At 33.8% G+C, this 18,315-nt stretch overlaps 1 protein-coding gene across 1 annotated transcript in view; it reads right to left on the minus strand.

The window, feature by feature from the left end:
- Positions 1-8,675: 8,675 nt before the first annotated feature.
- Positions 8,676-18,315, minus strand: part of LOC106470338 (integrin beta-PS-like) — a 40,158-nt gene continuing 30,518 nt past the window's right edge. The window contains exons 14-16 of the mRNA XM_022398954.1: positions 17,430-17,546; positions 13,758-13,924; positions 8,676-9,110 (exon numbers count right to left, since the gene is read on the minus strand). Of these exons, the coding sequence (XP_022254662.1) occupies positions 8,991-9,110; positions 13,758-13,924; positions 17,430-17,546 (404 nt within the window). The 3' untranslated portion in view covers positions 8,676-8,990. The remainder of the gene's footprint in view (positions 9,111-13,757; positions 13,925-17,429; positions 17,547-18,315) is intronic.

Below are 18,315 nucleotides of genomic sequence, written 5' to 3' on the forward strand. Positions count from 1 at the left end.
GCACAACGTATTGTCATACTATCCAATGATACTGATGTTCTGGTCCTGGGCACTTGCTATTTCAGTTTGCTTCAGCATCAGGGACTGAAAGAACTCTGGATGAAAGGCGATGTAGGAGACTCTACAAGGTTCATACCTCTTCACACCCTGGATCAGAAATTAGGTACAGAAATGTGAAAAGTTTTGCCTACCCTGCATGTGTTAATTGGGAGTGACACAACAAGTAAATTAGGAACCAAAGCTGCTGCACCAAAAGCAAACCGTTTAGGTTTTTGGAGGATTTTGGAAAGAACTTGAGTCATATGGAGGTTTCACTCACCAAAGCTTAGAAGTACTTGGTACAGGTATTTACAAGTTGCGTACCCTACAGAGGTGTACTCGGTACAGGTATTAACAAGTGGTGTCTCATACAAGACGATGGATCAGCTTCGTTATTACAAATATTACAGTTCAAAGAACATAAAATTTGCTTAGCTGCCACCAACTAGCTTTACTATAAGAGGGTATATGTTGCATATTTGCGGTTGAATTGTTTGGACAATACTATTCTAGACTCGAAAGAGTATGGCTTCGAGGAGTTAGATGGGCCACTTGTTCCAAATATGTGCAAGCGGCTTGTGCCAGATGATCTACCTCAGAGCTGCACATGCACAAAGTTTGCTACCCGCCGCTGCTTATGTCGTGATCAGGATATACCATGTTGCATTTACTGCAAGTGTAAAGGATTCCAATTAGATGGAACAATTGTTTTAAGGGTGCCTGTGGCAACGCCACCATAAACATGACTGCTTCATTGTTGATCAATGTTGCTGTATGCTCTACATTGGTTTGATGGTCTGGGACTGATATAAAATTATAGGATATGACATATTTTTCCAGCACATACATGTTTATATGGTTCACTAACTGTGTGTAGTTTGGTATATGTGCATGTAATGTTTCTGCAGTAAATAGGACAACTTCAAGTCATCTAATACTATAAAGTGTGATGAACTTTAGTAAAAGATAAATCTTTTATACACTTTTGTGATTGAATGCTGATAAATGCTTTTGATATGTAGTGTGTTGTCAGTCTATCATCAAATATTGGAAGCAATTCATTGTCGCACATCCCCTTCTATACATGAAGTAATTTATCAATATCTTTGGAAGCTCAGGACTAATTGTAGTATATACAACAGAACTGAACTCTTTGACCCTCAAACTTATACCTTAACATCAAAATCATTTTGCTATCTGCTCTAGAAAATTAAATATAGCTATTTACCTCCTGTGGCTGCCATCTTGAATAACTCAAATGGGTCAGGACTGATGCTACTGTTGCCAGCGGTTTCCCTGACCCCAAAGTCGATATCTAGACATCAAAATCATTGTGCTATCTACTCTAGAGTACGAGTTATGATTATTTACTTCTCACGACAGCCATCTTGAATTTCTCCGTTATTGCCGGTTTCCAAAATGTCTACCCCGGGTTTTTAAGAAAAAAAATTTATATTAAATATAAAGAGTAATTCTTCGGGCATAAAACAATATTCACAGCCAATGAGAGGACTATTGAGGAAACAGATCATTTCTTGCTCTCATAACCAGTCAAAAAATGTTCATTATGTACTGCGAAGTTCACGTACACTGTTTGCAGTACGATAAAGCTCAGCTCAACACAGTATTTATACTGTAGTGGTGTAGGAGTTCATAGTTTGTTGCTAAGCTTCTTGCGGGTGGCCAATCAAAGAAGTTATATTAAATACACCATCATCCTAAGTCTGATCTGTTTTTATTATTAAACAAAGAATTGCAATTGAAATTTGAAATATATTTACGTTATCTTCTCCATGGACAATATAAATTTTTGTATGACAACAACAATTACATTTTTAATATACTAGTATCATCTACCAACGAATATTAATTCAAACGTAATACAAGTTTTAAGTATTTTTATTAGGCCTTCAGTGATTACAGTAATGACGTAGGAAGGAATTTTCGGTTGTGCGGCGTCATGCCCAACTGTACCCTCTCTCGTCTCCTAAAACACTTTTTGACAGTTCGGAAAAACGTTTTTGTACCATCACTCATTGATTCTTATATTCTTACTTCTCGTTAATAAACCTGACGGTGATAAAACGTGGAAGAAAGACAGAGATAAAACTGACATTCTGTTGATACTGCTAGTCGGTGAATACACAAATAATGAACTGACTCTTTGAACATACATGTATTTGTATGGAAGGAATAAGGAATGTAAATTGGATGGATTCAAGTATCCAGAGAGAAGTCACAAGCTATTTTGGAAATAAGCCTGGGTAAAAATGCGTGATGGGATGAAACCGGATTCAAGTATCCAGAGAGAAGTCACAAGCTATTTTGGAAATAAGCCTGGGTAAAAATGCGTGATGGGATGAAACTCTACTCTATTCTACTTTTCGGAAAGCATGGTTGCTATTTTAAAACTTATGATGTTTCTGTGCAATAGAACGAAGGATTGTTAATTGTTTCGCACAGGTGAAGCAAGCTCATTGCAGCTCCAGCGTCTGTGACGGTGTACGTGCGCACTGAACAGTGACAATTATTTAGTTATCGAGAATCTGAGGAAAGACCACATTCACAAGCCTACTAGTATAACCGATTAATTATATTATAATTGTGAAGTAATAATCTATGAACTTTGTGTTACGTAATGAGGAACGTATGCTTTATTACAGGAAATATTTGATAAGTTTATTCTTCCTTAAATACCCAATAATTGTTACACTATTAAAGTACAGACATCTTTATAAATCAACATGTGTTGTTAATTTAGGAAACATTTTTCGAACTTCAAAGTGTTAAATTTTCCACTGAAAAAGATAAATAAACGTTCAGGTGTTTCACGGTGTATAATAAAAAAGCACCATCTATTGATTTTTTAAATAAATGTTTCTCTTTATCATATGTGGTAACGGATAACGCGTTTTAAATTTGGTAATTTAAATATATTTTGCTTTAAATATTAAATCGTTTTGACACTTATTAACACAGTGGTTAAAGTTATGAACTTAAGTCTTGATTATTCTAAAACTTTTCCTGCTACGGCAAGTTTTATGAATTTGTTAATTACTTTCATATTTTATTGACTAGAAATTACATGGCTAGATGGCTAGGGCGATCGACTCGCAATCTGAGTGTCGCGGGTTCGAATCCCTGTCACACCAAACATGCCCGCCCTTTCAGCCGTGGAAGCGTTATAATGTGACGGTCAATCACATTAATTCAGTTCAAAATTAGGGATGACAATGCGTGTGTAACCTTGTGCAGCTTTGCGAGGAATTCTGAAATAAACAATCTAACGTAGTTGTAATCCAATGACAGAAACGACTATAAAAGATTGGCATACTATATTTTGCTGTTTGAAGTATTCCTACTGTTGTAACTAAAGTGATAAGGACAGTAACTATAATAAAAACATAATGGTGTTACAAATATTTTCAAACGTTTCACTCTTAGTTGGCCCACTAGAGCTTGTTGATGCTAGACTGTATATCAATTACCCTTCACCCGTTATTAGTCATTACTGATAAAACATTTTGCTAACCCGAATCGTATTACTCATGACTTTTATATTAAGGTGATTTTATTCACATTTCTTATTGTAATGTTTCGTTCCACTCGCTCCAAAAGGAACATGCTTTACAAGTCTTGGTATTATGATAGTATATATTATCTTATTAAAAAACAAACAAACAGGCCTTTGCGTAATTTCATAACAATATTTATAACACATGTAATAACTTTTTTGTATTACCTTTATGTATTCTGTGATTAGTCTTCCATTCAATACAGAACTTTTAACAAATTTAGATCTGTACACATTTGAATATATATTGTGATGGATATACTATTATATATTTCTTTTAATATCGATATTTGTTTAAGTTAAATTTATATTTATAAATATACATAACTTATACTGTTAAATGTGTATTGCGAAATTCTCGCCTATTCTCTAAAGTTGTAGAAGATTCTCGAGTGTAAGAATCAATGATATATGTGTGTACGTAAACGCTAGTGTAAGCGTCAGTATTGTTATTACATAAACTGAAATTTCGAGAAACTCTCCCCAAGCCTATAAATATAACCAACGCGACACGCCAAAACACAGTATCTATTATTGGTTTGCTATAGTTGGTATACTATAACCCTCGGAAGCTATAATTGTGATTAACGCTTATTAATCGGGAAGCTTCAGGTACTTGACCAAGAACATTTATAAATTTCGAACATTACAAACCATTTAACTTCAGTGGATTCACATCGGACATTAATACTTTTAAGAAAACATTGCCCAACTTCATCTGTGAGAAACAATCGGCGTGTAATCAGTGAAGACCTAAGAGCTAGCTAGCTCCCTGTAAGTGAATTGTACCTACGTTAACTCGAAATTAACTCGCTCGTCGTCAACCCTCGATAAGATATCAAGGAAATTCCAGACTAGAAAGAAGACTTTATATTGCTTGTAAGTTTGTAAAACTTTTGTATATAAATCATTGTTTGTAATAACTATTTGTAATAACTGTTATTGTAAATTGTATTATTGGTTGTATATTAAAATATATTTTGTATTAAAAAAGAAAACTGTGTGTATCAATCTTGTTGGTAAATATAATAAATTCGATACATATCGGTATTTATTAACTACTAAATCTAACTTACAATTTAATTCAGTTTTAGGCTACAGGTATTTGAAATTATAATACATCACAATACATGTATACACACACACATATATATACATCATCGAATATATCAATGTGGCAAAGATGTTTCATTAAAATATTGTGTTATTTCACAAAACCCAAACAATTAACTCACTATCGTCGACGAAAATAACTACCAAATTAATGAACTATGTAAGTCATAACGAGTAAGTAAATAAAGTTACGTTGTTAATTCTTAGGTGGTTGATGCAATACTCTGTGAGAACATAATAGGAAAAAATGGTTTTCGAATTCGAGGTATGAAATTCACCCATAAAATATTATTCGGGGCATTTCTGGGTGTGGCAGTTTCCTAGGTAACCGTGTTAGAATTCTGAACTATGATTGGTTTACTCTCCAGAGCACCATTTACATCACAGGATCATCCCGTTACTAAACGTTTGCTACAAAAAGGGGACACTCATAATCTGATTGACTGGTGAACGCTATCATGAATACAAATAACTGATCACTTACTACCAGTACTCAGTACTAGAATGGTAGAATTACAGAGCTCATTGTGGTAAAATCGTTTACTTTGAACTCTACCGAGATTTACACTGATCAGAAGAACAATTAGACCCATTATAGGTGTTCAGCAACTTGCCAATTGATTGTCACTGATGAGATAGTTTATATTTACATTAAGCAAATATCATTATTTTGTCAGCTTTAGAAGCAATCAATCATTTCCCTACATAAAGCGAATATCATTATTTTGTCAGCTTTAGAAGCAATCAATCATTTCCCTACATTAAGCGAATATCATTATTTTGTCAGGTTTAGAAACAATCAATCATTTCCCTACATTAAACGAATATCATTATTTTATCAGGTTTAGAAACAATCAATCATTTCTCATAAAGTGGAAGAATGTTTAGGGTGAATTTTAACCTCTTCATGATATCAATGCCAAACGCCAAGTAATATTATATAAAGGACCCAAGCATTTTGAAAACAAAACTAAAAGTGGACTTTGGATAACCAAAACCTCTTATCACTTCAGTTATAAACTACTGCACATTAAATTAGAAGTGTGCACTATACTTCAGTTATAAGCTACTGCACATTAAATTAGAAGTGTGCACTATACTTCAGTTATAAGCTACTGCACATTAAATTAGAAGTGTGCACTATACTTCAGTTATAAGCTACTGCACATTAAATTAGAAGTGTGAACTATACTTCAGTTATCAGCTACTGCACATAAAATTAGAAGTGTGTGAACTATACTTCAGTTATCAGCTACTGCACATTAAATTAGAAATGTGAACTACAAAAAAACACAAAACTACAAGTCGTGGGTTATATATGAAGCTTAAGGCTTGATCTGATAAAAGAAAACATGTTTACTTTTGCGATACTACTTAAATTAAACAACCCCCCAGTAGTTTTGCGTGAAATTTAACAAACAAAATTAAGCTACATTTCAATATAATGTTACTGTTTAGGCTTAGAGGACAAATTTCCGGAATTCAGGGGAATTGTCATATTACTCACTTTTCGTGGTAAAGTAAGCCTGAGACATATTTGCGATCGTAAAAATTTTGCGATCTATTAATTGAGTCAAATTAAGAAAAAAGTAGTTAAACTTAGGAAGCTGATCTGTTGGGATGTAGAACTTTCTTAAATGTTACAATTTAAATTATCATGCCGTTATAATAAATCACATATTTCTTAGTAAGTCTTCGAATGATCTACCAATTTTTAAGATTAGTTTTTAAGTAGATTTCCTTAGCAGTGTTGGTTTATCCTTTCATAACACAAACCACGGTATCATTAATAAAATACAACAGTTATGACAATATTTTTTCATGATGTAGGTCCTTTGTTTTGTACCTAAAACTTAATTCCATTTATCAACCAATAGTAGGGTTGGTTTCCCCTTCTACGGTTGTGAAAGGTCAAATGAGTTGCATATGAGGTGGCTTTTTTTAGGATGTTCGATAATTCTCAACGACCAACATAGTAAGATTATATGTGCGATACCAGATGTTAATCAGTTTCGGCTAAAGTGTCCTTGTGACTATCTATTAATCAACTATGTTTTCGTTATTGTTAAACACAGAGCAACAGTATGGGCTATCTGTGCTGTGTCCACTTAAGTGATTAAATCTAAAATTTTAGTGTTATAAGCCCTCAAGCTAACCGCTTAGCCATCGGGGGGGGGGGAACTGAGTGGTTAGGTGAGCTGTAATTTAGTCGTGTGAGAAATCCAGAGATTTCATGAGGTAGAGACGAAAAATGTTAAAAATTTGATATTTCTTTGTATCGTAAGTGGATTTTACTTGCTGTTACTCAGGAACGGAGCTACGAAAGCTCATCGTTCTTAGTGTGGGTCTCTGTGGATGTATGCATATGTATAGGATAAAGAGTGTCTTCGGAAGAGAGAAGTTTCCTCAAACAAAATGTAGAAATAGCAACATTTTCTTGTTAATGATTAATATTGGGTGTAGTATAATTAAGAAAGATATTCTAAATTTATCTATTCTAAGTTTATTTTTAAGAAAGCCTTTAATTACACAGGCCTGCGAATTTAAACTTGATAAAAGTTGTTTTGATTATAATAGGGATTTTCCATAATTCAGCTAAGCAGGTTTCGAAAATAATATTCTTTTTTTTTCTGTCACGTAAAGATCTTTTTACAAATGCGAAAAAACTCTTACTTAGATCAAATTATCATTTCGTTTACCATAATGAACATTTTTTATTATTATGTTTGGGTTCTAGAACGATCGTTAGGACTCGCACGTCGCGATTGATCTAGAGAAATCTATAGCTGGTGTTTGTCGACATTTTAAGCAAAACAAAATGTGACCCGATTTCAATGAAAATGATTCACTTGTGTAAAAGTACATATGACGTTTTGTGAAAAATATGTACGTGATAAAGAAAAGGGATATCATTTTCGGATTGCGTACAGGAATTACTGTAAAACCATCGCAGGCCTATGTTATTCGCTGTAACAATACAAAAAATCATTTATGGTTATTACCACTGTTTTGGTAAACAACCAATAGAAGCGAATCATTTCATACAACTGTACTATACAGTTGTATACACTATAATGGTTCAAGGGAGATAAATGCAACCATCTCTTTCTTCGCTTATTCACGAAATTCAGTTAAAATTTGCGGTAAATCTGATAGTTGGTAAATCTGAATTATTTTACATTAAGTAAGAAATATTATAATTTTTAGTCTTAGTTTGTCACCTTTGTCAATTGTCTGTTCATAAACCGTAATTCAAATTAAAAACTAAGATGTAAAACTTGAAAACTGCTTAGGTATCGCTTTTTAGAGTAATTCAAACCAATATAAACAACAAGAATACTCAAAAGAAATGACTACGACATTTCAGTTCGATGACTTGTACTTTAAAACAAGGTTTTTCAATAACTGTTTCAATATGTCAAGTAGGACTCACCAACTTGATAAAATATAATTTCTCGACATAGAAATAAAAGGAGGAGACATTTTGTTTCGTACAGTGTGTAAAATGAAACATTTACTAATTTTCCTTTTAGAATATTTCCCTAGTTGGTCAGTGGTAAGTTTACGGATTTACAACGCTAAAATACAGGGTTCGATTCCTCGCGGTAGACACAGCAGATAGCCCAATGTGGCTTTGCCTTTAAACAATCAAACAAAACCTTTTAGAATACGAGACCTTTTGTGGGAAAAATGACTCAAAAATACCATGAAATTTATATGCACATCACTATTGTAAGAATCCTAAATGTATTTCTATGGTTTGCTAACCAAAGCTGTGAAAATGAGCCACGAACAGAGGAAATTGCAGTCCACAGCAGTAATAAAAAAGCCAATCAAGGAATACATTAGACCTCCACGTCACTGATTTTATTTTTAGTTTTTTATTTTGTGAAAAAAGAAAAGAAATCTGTAAAATATATATAATCATTAAATTATTTATTAATTATTCTTTGTGAATCGTACATATTCTAACTAATACTTTCAAGCATTATTTAATACTGAAAGCATTTTGGTGAATATTAAATTTTAATCAACAAAATCTTCAGAAGTGGTGTTCTTAAACTGGAAGTCTGAAGTTTAGAAAAGAATAAAAGACTAATTATCTAGGATAACCCAAGATTTTGACAGTCTTGGCAATGCTGATCTGATATTTCGAGCAAGGACAAAATTTTATGCCTTAAATATTTCATTACAACTAATAATGAAAAATCATCAATAGTGCGCATTGATTGGGTAGTTTATCCAGTTTATGTGAGGGAAAAAGTTATTGAAACACGTATCTCTCATCACTTTGATTGACGTCACCCTCATTTCCACCCTCATTACGTCTATACATGGGGTTCTTGAATGTTTGTTTTGGATCTTTGTATAGTGGATTCCTATCCTGTAAAATAAAAACAAAATGTCAGTAAAATTTGTTATCTGCGTTGTAAAAACCCGATTAAAGTCAATATTGTTACCAACAAATACATAAATGTCTATGCAAAGCTAAGAATATAATACAAGCATTTTGCCTTCAGTGAATACAAAGACAGGTGAAAAATAGGTGCTTTCTTATTCGTATATAACTTTAATAATATTTTCAAATTTTCAGGAATATCAATAAAGGGAGGAAAACACTGTGGTCTTCGCTGTTAATCCTTCTGCCGTGGGGGTGTTATAATGTGACGATTAATCCTTGGTAAAATAGTAGCTCAAGAGTTGGAGGTGGGTGGTGTTGAGTAGCTGTCTCCCCTCTAGTCTATAACTACTGAATTAGGTACTGCTAGCGCAGATAGTCCTCGTGTAGCTTTGCGCGAAATTAAAAACAAACCATTGTCGTCAATCATTTTCCCTCTGAATGAAGTTATACTTGTTCATCTCTGGTGTTTTTTAATTACCGAAATGAATGATATTGCTACTCCGAGTGAGATGCAATATCAAGAACACATTGGTTTGCAAGAATAAAGTAAGGGCCTCTGCCCCATGCAAGAGGTTCGAGCATGGCTTAGTTGTTAGCATACTTGGACTATATATCCGTAATTTCATGGTTCGCAGCTCATTGCAGCAAAAAACATGTTCTGTACTTTGAAACCCTTTGTGCATTGCAAGAGTGATGGTAAAATACCATATTCATTCAGAAAAGAACCGCCCAAGAGTTCGTGCTGGGTGCTTGATAATTAGCTGACTTCCTTATAGTACATCAGTTCAAAATTAGGAATACTCATGCACAAATAACACATTGTATAGCTTTGTGTGGAAAGTCCAAAAAAAAATAAATCTGGAAGTTGCATAATATACAAAGTAACCTCATCTAAGGTTATTATATTCATAACTTATGAATACAATGTTCCATGTCCGTTGCTGCTTTTTGAATTATTTCTCACATCATCAGTCGGTCTCAGTCGACTGGCTATGATTAAGCACTATTATATAACATCACAGTTTCCGTTGTAACAAGCTTTTGTGAAAGATAACAAGTTTAATTTTAGATCAACACCTTGACAACATTCCACATATCTTTCATTGCACCTAGATGTTATTTCTTAAGATCTCATGAAAAAACAACAACTAAAAGCACAAAATTCTACAGGATCAGAATCACGGGACTTGAAAGGTATGTGTGAAAATGGGATTACTCAGCCAAAAGGTTTACTTCTTCTGCGAGTACAAGATTTGCAACTATTATGTCATTTTTGTGTCAGCACCAAACCTTGCTTTTCTCCATGGGACATTCTATCACATGCTTAGGCTTTCCAACAGCTTTGATCATTATGTTCATCTTTAGGACTGGGCTACTCAGTATTGCTGTTCAGGAAAGCTTGCCTTTAAGAGCATATGGCACTGTCTTCGGTAGGCCCAAGTTACCATCATCCTCGTCCATTCGCGTTTTCTTTCTAGATTGCTGAGGTCATTATACACTTTATGGAGATGAATTGAGATTTTGGAGTTTGATTAAAGTCCAGATTGTATTGCAGGTCCAGTATATCCTCCATGTTGTCTATTATCATGGTATTTCTCTTTTTTTTAGTTTTCTGATTGTAGAACTGATAAACTTTGGAGCTCAGATATGAGTATGCATATAATATATCATGTACCATTTACACAGGGAAAAAGAGGTCATCTAGTGGTTAACTCTGACTTAATTGATTAAAAGCCTAGTTTATGAAAATAGAAATCAGTTACTGCCTGTTAGTGAGAACTACACAACATTAGATCCTGTCTCTGTCATGTCCTCTTTGGAGATAAAACTTCTCCTTGACCATGTAAGTAAATGTTACTATCAGTGTGTTAACTAGTGGATGCGCAATTTTTTTAATATTCCCAGATTTGCAGTAAAAGCTTTGTTAGCAATACTGATCCCAAGTAGGTTCAATGCCATTAAGCAAAACTTTATCTTATTGGTTCTTACAAAAAGAATGACTGAGCAGATTAGTGGTTTCCTCAACTACCGTTCTGATTCTAGTTCATTTCCTCTTATTTCTTACTCTAGTGTAATGGGAGAAGACTCATAGAGACTGAGGAATTCCCATTTTGTGGCTTAGTTTGTAATCCAAGCATTTCACGCTACTTTATAACACTTTATTTGCCTAAAATGACCAAGGATTTTCGAGGTTTTCCAATGGAATAATAATGGATTAATATACTCATCTTGCTCTTAGATGGTAGCGGCAATGAGACGAACTATCTGAGGTATATCCTTTCTTCATGGGTCATTGGCTGCTGAAGAATTAACAATAGCCCTTTTCCAAGTTCTGTACAGTTCCTGGCTTTGTTCAGATAAAAGACTCTTATCTTTGATTAATGAAAAGGTGCAGTACAGGGCAATGAAGCTGCAGAAACACCTTTTGGCTTTATTGGTTTGATGTATAGCAAAATTAAGTATTAAATATTTAATAATTATGACTCGGAGAAAAGGGCCAGAATTATATGGTAAAAATCCTGTACCTGACATAAGCTATACCCAACAAGGATAAGTGGCTTGAAAGAAGAACCAAAAGTATCCAGTTAACAACCTATAATTGATAAAAAGATCTGGTGAAGTTTTCATGGCTAGCAAAAAGAATCAGAAGTGTGTCATGGCTGACAGAAAGAACTCTGTGGCTAACAAAAACGTATCTTGAAAATAATTCATGATTGTAAAAAATACCAGGAGTTGACAAACATTTCTTGTTTGAATGATTCACATTTAATGAAAGAGGAGTGTTGAGCAAATATACATTGCTAAAAATAAATAAACAAAATTACTCAGCCAAAAAAAGTCTGTGACTAGTTAGATAAAAAGTAAAAACATAATCTATTGATCTAAAAAACCGCAGAAGAAAGAATGTCTGACATAGGATAAACCAAGGGTGAATGACAAGAAAATAGAGGGATGATGCAACAGGTCAAAGACTTAAAAAATATCTTGCAGAAAGATAAGTAACAGGCAAGAGACAGAAATATTCAATGAAAGATCTATGACTTGAAAACAAAAAGGAATTTTATGTAAAGAATCAATGGCGCAGAAAAAGAAATGGAAGAAGGTGGAAAGTATCTGTTACTAATAGAAAAACAAGAACATCAATAAAAATGGGTGTGTGCAAAGAAGGATCTAGGGGTGACAAACAAAATAATCCCAAAAAATAAACTTTGGTTAATAGAAAAAGTATAAATAAAAACCAAATTAGAACTGTTAAGAAAACATCTCCAAGCAACAATAAAATAATTAGAACTATTTGACAAATTATCAATGACCAACAGTAAAGAATTGGAAATGTTTAGTGAAGGATGTGTGTTGAAATAAAAAGTTTTCATTAAAATGTACTTGGCTCACAAACACAAAACATACACACAGAAGCATTTCACAAAAGAACTGTAATTGAGAAAATAGAACAAGAATGATATTATAGAAGATGTGTTGTTGGTAAAAAAATTAACCATTAGAAGCCAGCAAAGGATCTCTGACTAACAAAAAGAAGTATTCGAAAAGGACATTTAGCTGAGAAAAAAAGAAAAAATATAAAGTGAAAGATCTTAAGCTGCAAAAAAAAAAGAAAGAAAAAAGAACTAGGTGGATCCGACTAAGGAACTGTCAGAAAAGACCCAGAAAAGAAAAACCCAGCGAAAAATTTGTGAATGACAAAAATAGAAAAGGATAAAGAACTATGGCTGATTTAACTCTTCAGGGAGGGATTGATAAATGATAAAAAAGGAAAACAAGCATTCGGTAAAGGATCTAAAGAAAACTAAAAGTATTGACAGAGGAATTCATGACAAGCGAAAAAGAACCACAAGTATTTAACATAAGGAGCAGTAGCCAAGACATTGTATGTGACAAAATAAGCAGAAAAATTCCGCAAAGGATAACTGGCTAAAGGAGAAGTAGATGTCGAGTTGTTGAAATGACAAACACACAAAATCGTTCGGAGAAAAATCCAAGGTCGACAAAATGAACAGAAGGATTGGGCGACAGACCCACGGCTAACAAAATAACACTGGTTTTCATTGAAATATAGCGATTAACGAAAACAAAGGACCAAAAATTTTTGCCGAATGATTCATGACTGACATAAAAGAAATAAAAATTCGATAAAGGAACCATCGTTGACATAAAAAGAAGTACCAATAAAATATTTTATTTGTTAAGAATTTCAAGCAAACCTACTCAAGGAATACCTGCACATAGCTGACCGTAATTTTGAACTGATATGATTAGAAGGGATGTAACTAATCAAGGGCACCGACCGTAAACTCTTTGACTACTCTTGTCTGGTGGAATAATTGGATTTGGCTGTAATTCTTATAGCACACCCCTGACAACAGGTTGCGAACCATAAATACTTGGATTCACAGTCTAGATATGCCATGCATTGAACCATACTTGTCTCATGTAAAACACAACTAGAAGTATTTGTCATAAAACAAACTACTAAAATTCAATTAATGTTAAAAAATCAATGTTACTGGCATTTGAGAATCAAAAGTAGCCTTTGCAGAATGTGTGACTCACAAAAAAAAACAATACGTTGACTGGTTTTATAAGTATAAAAATAAGAAATAATATGCTTACATGAGCCCACTTTTCTTTCTCCAAAGCTTTTTGATACTGCTGAAATTCCCACTTGTCTTTCACATGAACAAAGATCCGAAACAGTAAAATAGTAATTAGCCCAATTAGGAAAACAGTTCCTGCAATTCCACCAACAATCTTTGCCGTAGGAGTTTCTCTTGGACAATCTAAACAAATAGAAATTGAAAATTATATATATGTAATAGCCCTTTCTTTTGCAAAAAACTCATACACCCAGATCATAAAGATGTGTTAAAATTGGGGAGTTAGAATTTGCAAAGAAATATGGATGAATTTGGAGCAATTCTGAAAGAGACTTAAAACAAGTCTATTCCAGCTGTGGTAAGCAAAGTACAGCATATTATAACAAGTGAGATTCCACCAGCACAAAAGTCAATAGAAAATTCGCCCACGTGCTCCAGACAACATTACGTAACATAATAAAGAGTAATATCTATCTGGAAAAGTGACACAAGCTGCTTTTACGCCATATTTATTGATCCATCGAGTAATTCATGCAGTTGGATAATGAAGTGGTCAATTCGCCAAATGAAGAGCCTGTGAACTGCTATGTGATTGGGCTGTTGAAGTGATGGAAGACTATCATTCTCATACACTATATGGCTTATGGAAAGTGTACAGAGAGTAGTGTTTTGCTTTAGACATGCCAAGTTTACGACGAAGCGTTTTGAAATGGAAACTACACTGTATAGTTATTGTTAAGGCGCACTTCCGTCACATAGAACAGGACCAGACGTAGCGACATGGACTGTAACGATGTGGTGAGGCTCCAAAACACCTAAGTGATTTATGTTCAAGAATTAATTTTCAAAATGTCAATATTTTAACCTTGTTTAAAACTTTCTCTAAAACATATTGTGTAAAAATTATATTAGCAAATAATGCAGCATATCTTTTGTTTTAGTGCTGTCTATGTTCCGGGTACTTTAAGGAGCTCCGTGTGGCAGCTGCTTTATAAGTCGCTTGTCTCCAGCATGTATATGTTGTAAGGTGATATTTACTATTCCGAGTTGGCCACCTGTTTCAAAAATACATACATGTAGACAAGTGGAAGGACAAGTGTAGTGCTTTGCTGCCAGTTATGAACGAGACAACACTCAGCATGAAGACAAGCGATGTCAAGCACTTTATTAACAACAATGGCTGACCATGTTGTGGCGACAGGATTGTTGGATTGAAGCCGAAGTTTCTGTTTTTAAAATAAATTAGAAATGAAAGAAAAGTGGATTTACAGAGAATGAAAACTGTTGTAAAATGGAAAGAAAACTTTTTAATTCAAATGAAATTGGAGTATTAAATTAAAATGTGAACATCTACATATGTGAACGTCATAAGGAACACTAATTCTTAAAGAAGTAAAACGCAGACGATAATTAACTAACACGATTTGACCCTTTTATGGTTCGAAACAAATCTGTCTAAAAGCGAGAAATCTGCTTTCCTTATCCACATTTTTATCATAGCTAATCAATAACAAGTTAGATTATAAGAATCCGGAAGCATCTCTGCTCCATGAGACAATCGTAACTAACATCACAGTTATGGTGTTGTTGGTGCAGTAAAGCCATTTCATTAACAGCAGATAGCATACTTGTCCAACTCATGCTGTAAAAAGTAACACCTAGGACTAAATTAGCACATAATTTAGATAAAACGTATCAGGTCCTGAACTAGAATTCAAGAAATATTTACATTTTTTACAATATATATATTAAGAGAAGTAGAATGCGTGATATCTGCACACTAAAGTGACAGAGTAAAGAACATTGGCCTCTACCGGTGACAGAGCAAAGAACATTGGCTTCTACCGGTGACAGAGCAAAGAACATTGGCTTCTACCGGTGACAGAGTAAAGAACATTGGCTTCAACCGGTGACAGAGTAAAGAACATTGGCTTCTACCGGTGACAGAGTAAAAAACATTGGCTTCTACCGGTGACAGAGTAAAGAACATTGGCTTCTACCGGTGACAGAGTAAAGAACATTGGCTTCTACCGGTGACAGAGCAAAGAACATTGGCTTCTACCGGTGACAGAGTAAAGAACATTGGCTTCTACCGGTGACAGAGTAAAGAACATTGGCTTCTACCGTAACCAATTTGTTTCGTCAAACCCTTATATACAAACGCTGGTAGTTTGTTGACGTTTTAAACATCTTAATTGATATTTAATTTCCTCACTAGCAAACACTATAGTATCAAATACACTGAAAATTGTCAATCAGATCATTAACTTCTTTTTAGAATTACTAGTACAGGAAAATAATGGGAATTTTGATTATAAAGTTTTCCATACTGTTCGATTACTGTGCTAATAACTTTCAATATGAAACGTAGTTATGCTAAAATATTATTGATAGATATAATTAACTTTGAATTGAATATATATATGGTATGGAAAGTTTTACAAATGTGAAGATAAGAAAAAAATAATTCTGACTTTGTTGTTAATTTTAAACATAAAGTACTTAAACATTTCTAGCATAATATATACTGTTAATTCGAAATATATTTCTGTTAAAATATTATTTACAACCAAATGATATTTATAGGTAGATACTTCAACAAATCCTTAATTATATAATTATAAGAAAATAAGTTACAGCTGTTACTGGAAATTTAGAAGCTATTCAAGGTAGAGTTTTATTTCAATTGCCCCCCTCCTCCTCCTCCCCCAGTGGCTCAGCGATAAATCTGAGGGCATATGACGTTAAAAATCAAGTTTCGATACCCTTGGTGGGAACATCACAGATAGCCATTGTATAGGTTTGTGCTTAACAACAAATACACAATAGGTTTGTGCTTAACAAATATACAAATTAGCACTACATTAACCTTGCAAGTAAATAATAAATAGTAAATATTAACAATAAATAAACAATTTTCTTTAAAGTTACTCTATCAGCTACAATACATGTAAAACTAAGTGAACATGTTAAATGAAAAATATGAGTGTAGATATTAAAAACAAAATTTAATGCTGTAGGATTGCAGTACTGACAGATTTGAAGCTTGAGAAAGAAGAACTACTCGAACCCGATTCCAATAAAAGTTTCAACTGTCTTTATTTTTTTTCTAATCTTGTTAAAGTGTAATTTCAATTAGAGAAACTACTTAAAACTTCAACGAACAAATTTAACTTATACGTAATTGCCTATGAAATTATGCTGAATACTTCTAAGTGTATATCTAGTTAAGCTGTAATGACATTCAAAACAAAACAAGTTGATATATAGTTTAAATTCGACTGTTTCTGTGAGAATGTACAGCATATTTAAGGCCTCAAAGTACGTTCTTGTTTGTTTGTAATCAAGCACAAAGCTACACAATGGGTTATCTGTGGTCTGCCCACCACAAGTATCGAAACCCAGTTTCTAGCGTTGTAAGTCCGCAAACATACAGCTATGCCACTTGAGGGCAAGTGGGTTTCGGAAGAAACAAACACTGTCCATTTTTGACCCCACCGGAGGCCAATCAGTGGTTGATTATTATAACGTAAGTTTCATTTATTAGCAATTAAAAGTTCAGGGTGTCTTAATAGAAAGGTCGGCATACAGAATGCAATGAGGATTTGTGCAGTATACATTTGTTATACGCGAGTTTTCCAAATTACGTTAGTACTAATATTTCAGTAAAATTACAGTTCTAACCTACCCTGTTTTTCCTGTACCTCGACTAGGAGTTGATTATTGCTCAAGTAGCTATAGCAAAAGTTAAAGGTACATTTGTTCTCATCCTTAAAGATACACCTCCTTTTGTTCTTTGACGACACTAGATAAACAAGAAATTAATGAAATTAAAAAAAATCTATTAAAACATTCCTATTTATGACTTTTAAATGTTAAATGAAAAATATGTTTTAAAATCTTATGAACAGTGGTTTTACTATTTTATTCATTGGAATAAAATTAGTGTATAAACTAAAATGCTACATACTAAAACATAAAATAGTCAAATCTAAGTTTCTTTAAATACATATGGCATAGGAAGGTGAAATTACACAGGATGTTAAGAGTATCGCGCTAAGGTAAATGCCTCAGTTGTCAAATATTATCACAGGGGGTGCTACTGTAGTATATATTTGCTCTTTTTCCATGTCGATCGCAATGTAGCTCATTCAACCAACATTAACGTGTGCATAGAGGTAAACTGGTGAAATACTATTACATCAAAAAGTGCGTGCTGTGGCAACTCTCTGGGAATACCATAACATCCATAGGAGACTTTGTTCTAGTGTTCTCTGGGAATACAATAACATCCACAGGGTGCTTTGTTCCAGTGTGCAAGTTCATAAGCAAATTTGAGGAGGCAGGTTGCGTTTGTGATCAACCACATACAAGCAGACCAGTGACTCCTAGAAAACCTATCGTTGGGGCCAGTCATGCCATATAATAACAAGCCAATATAAGTGCACGGGGTACAGCAGTGCACATTATGTATGAATCTGCGAATTTTGGCTATTTGTGGGGTTCTTCGGTCAACTTTGCGAATATTGCATTATAAGTTGCATCATGTTCAAGTACTAGAGAAGATATATTTA

The sequence above is a fragment of the Limulus polyphemus genome, unplaced genomic scaffold (genome assembly GCF_000517525.1).
Source record: "Limulus polyphemus unplaced genomic scaffold, Limulus_polyphemus-2.1.2 Scaffold3953, whole genome shotgun sequence".
Lineage (NCBI taxonomy): Eukaryota > Metazoa > Arthropoda > Merostomata > Xiphosura > Limulidae > Limulus > Limulus polyphemus.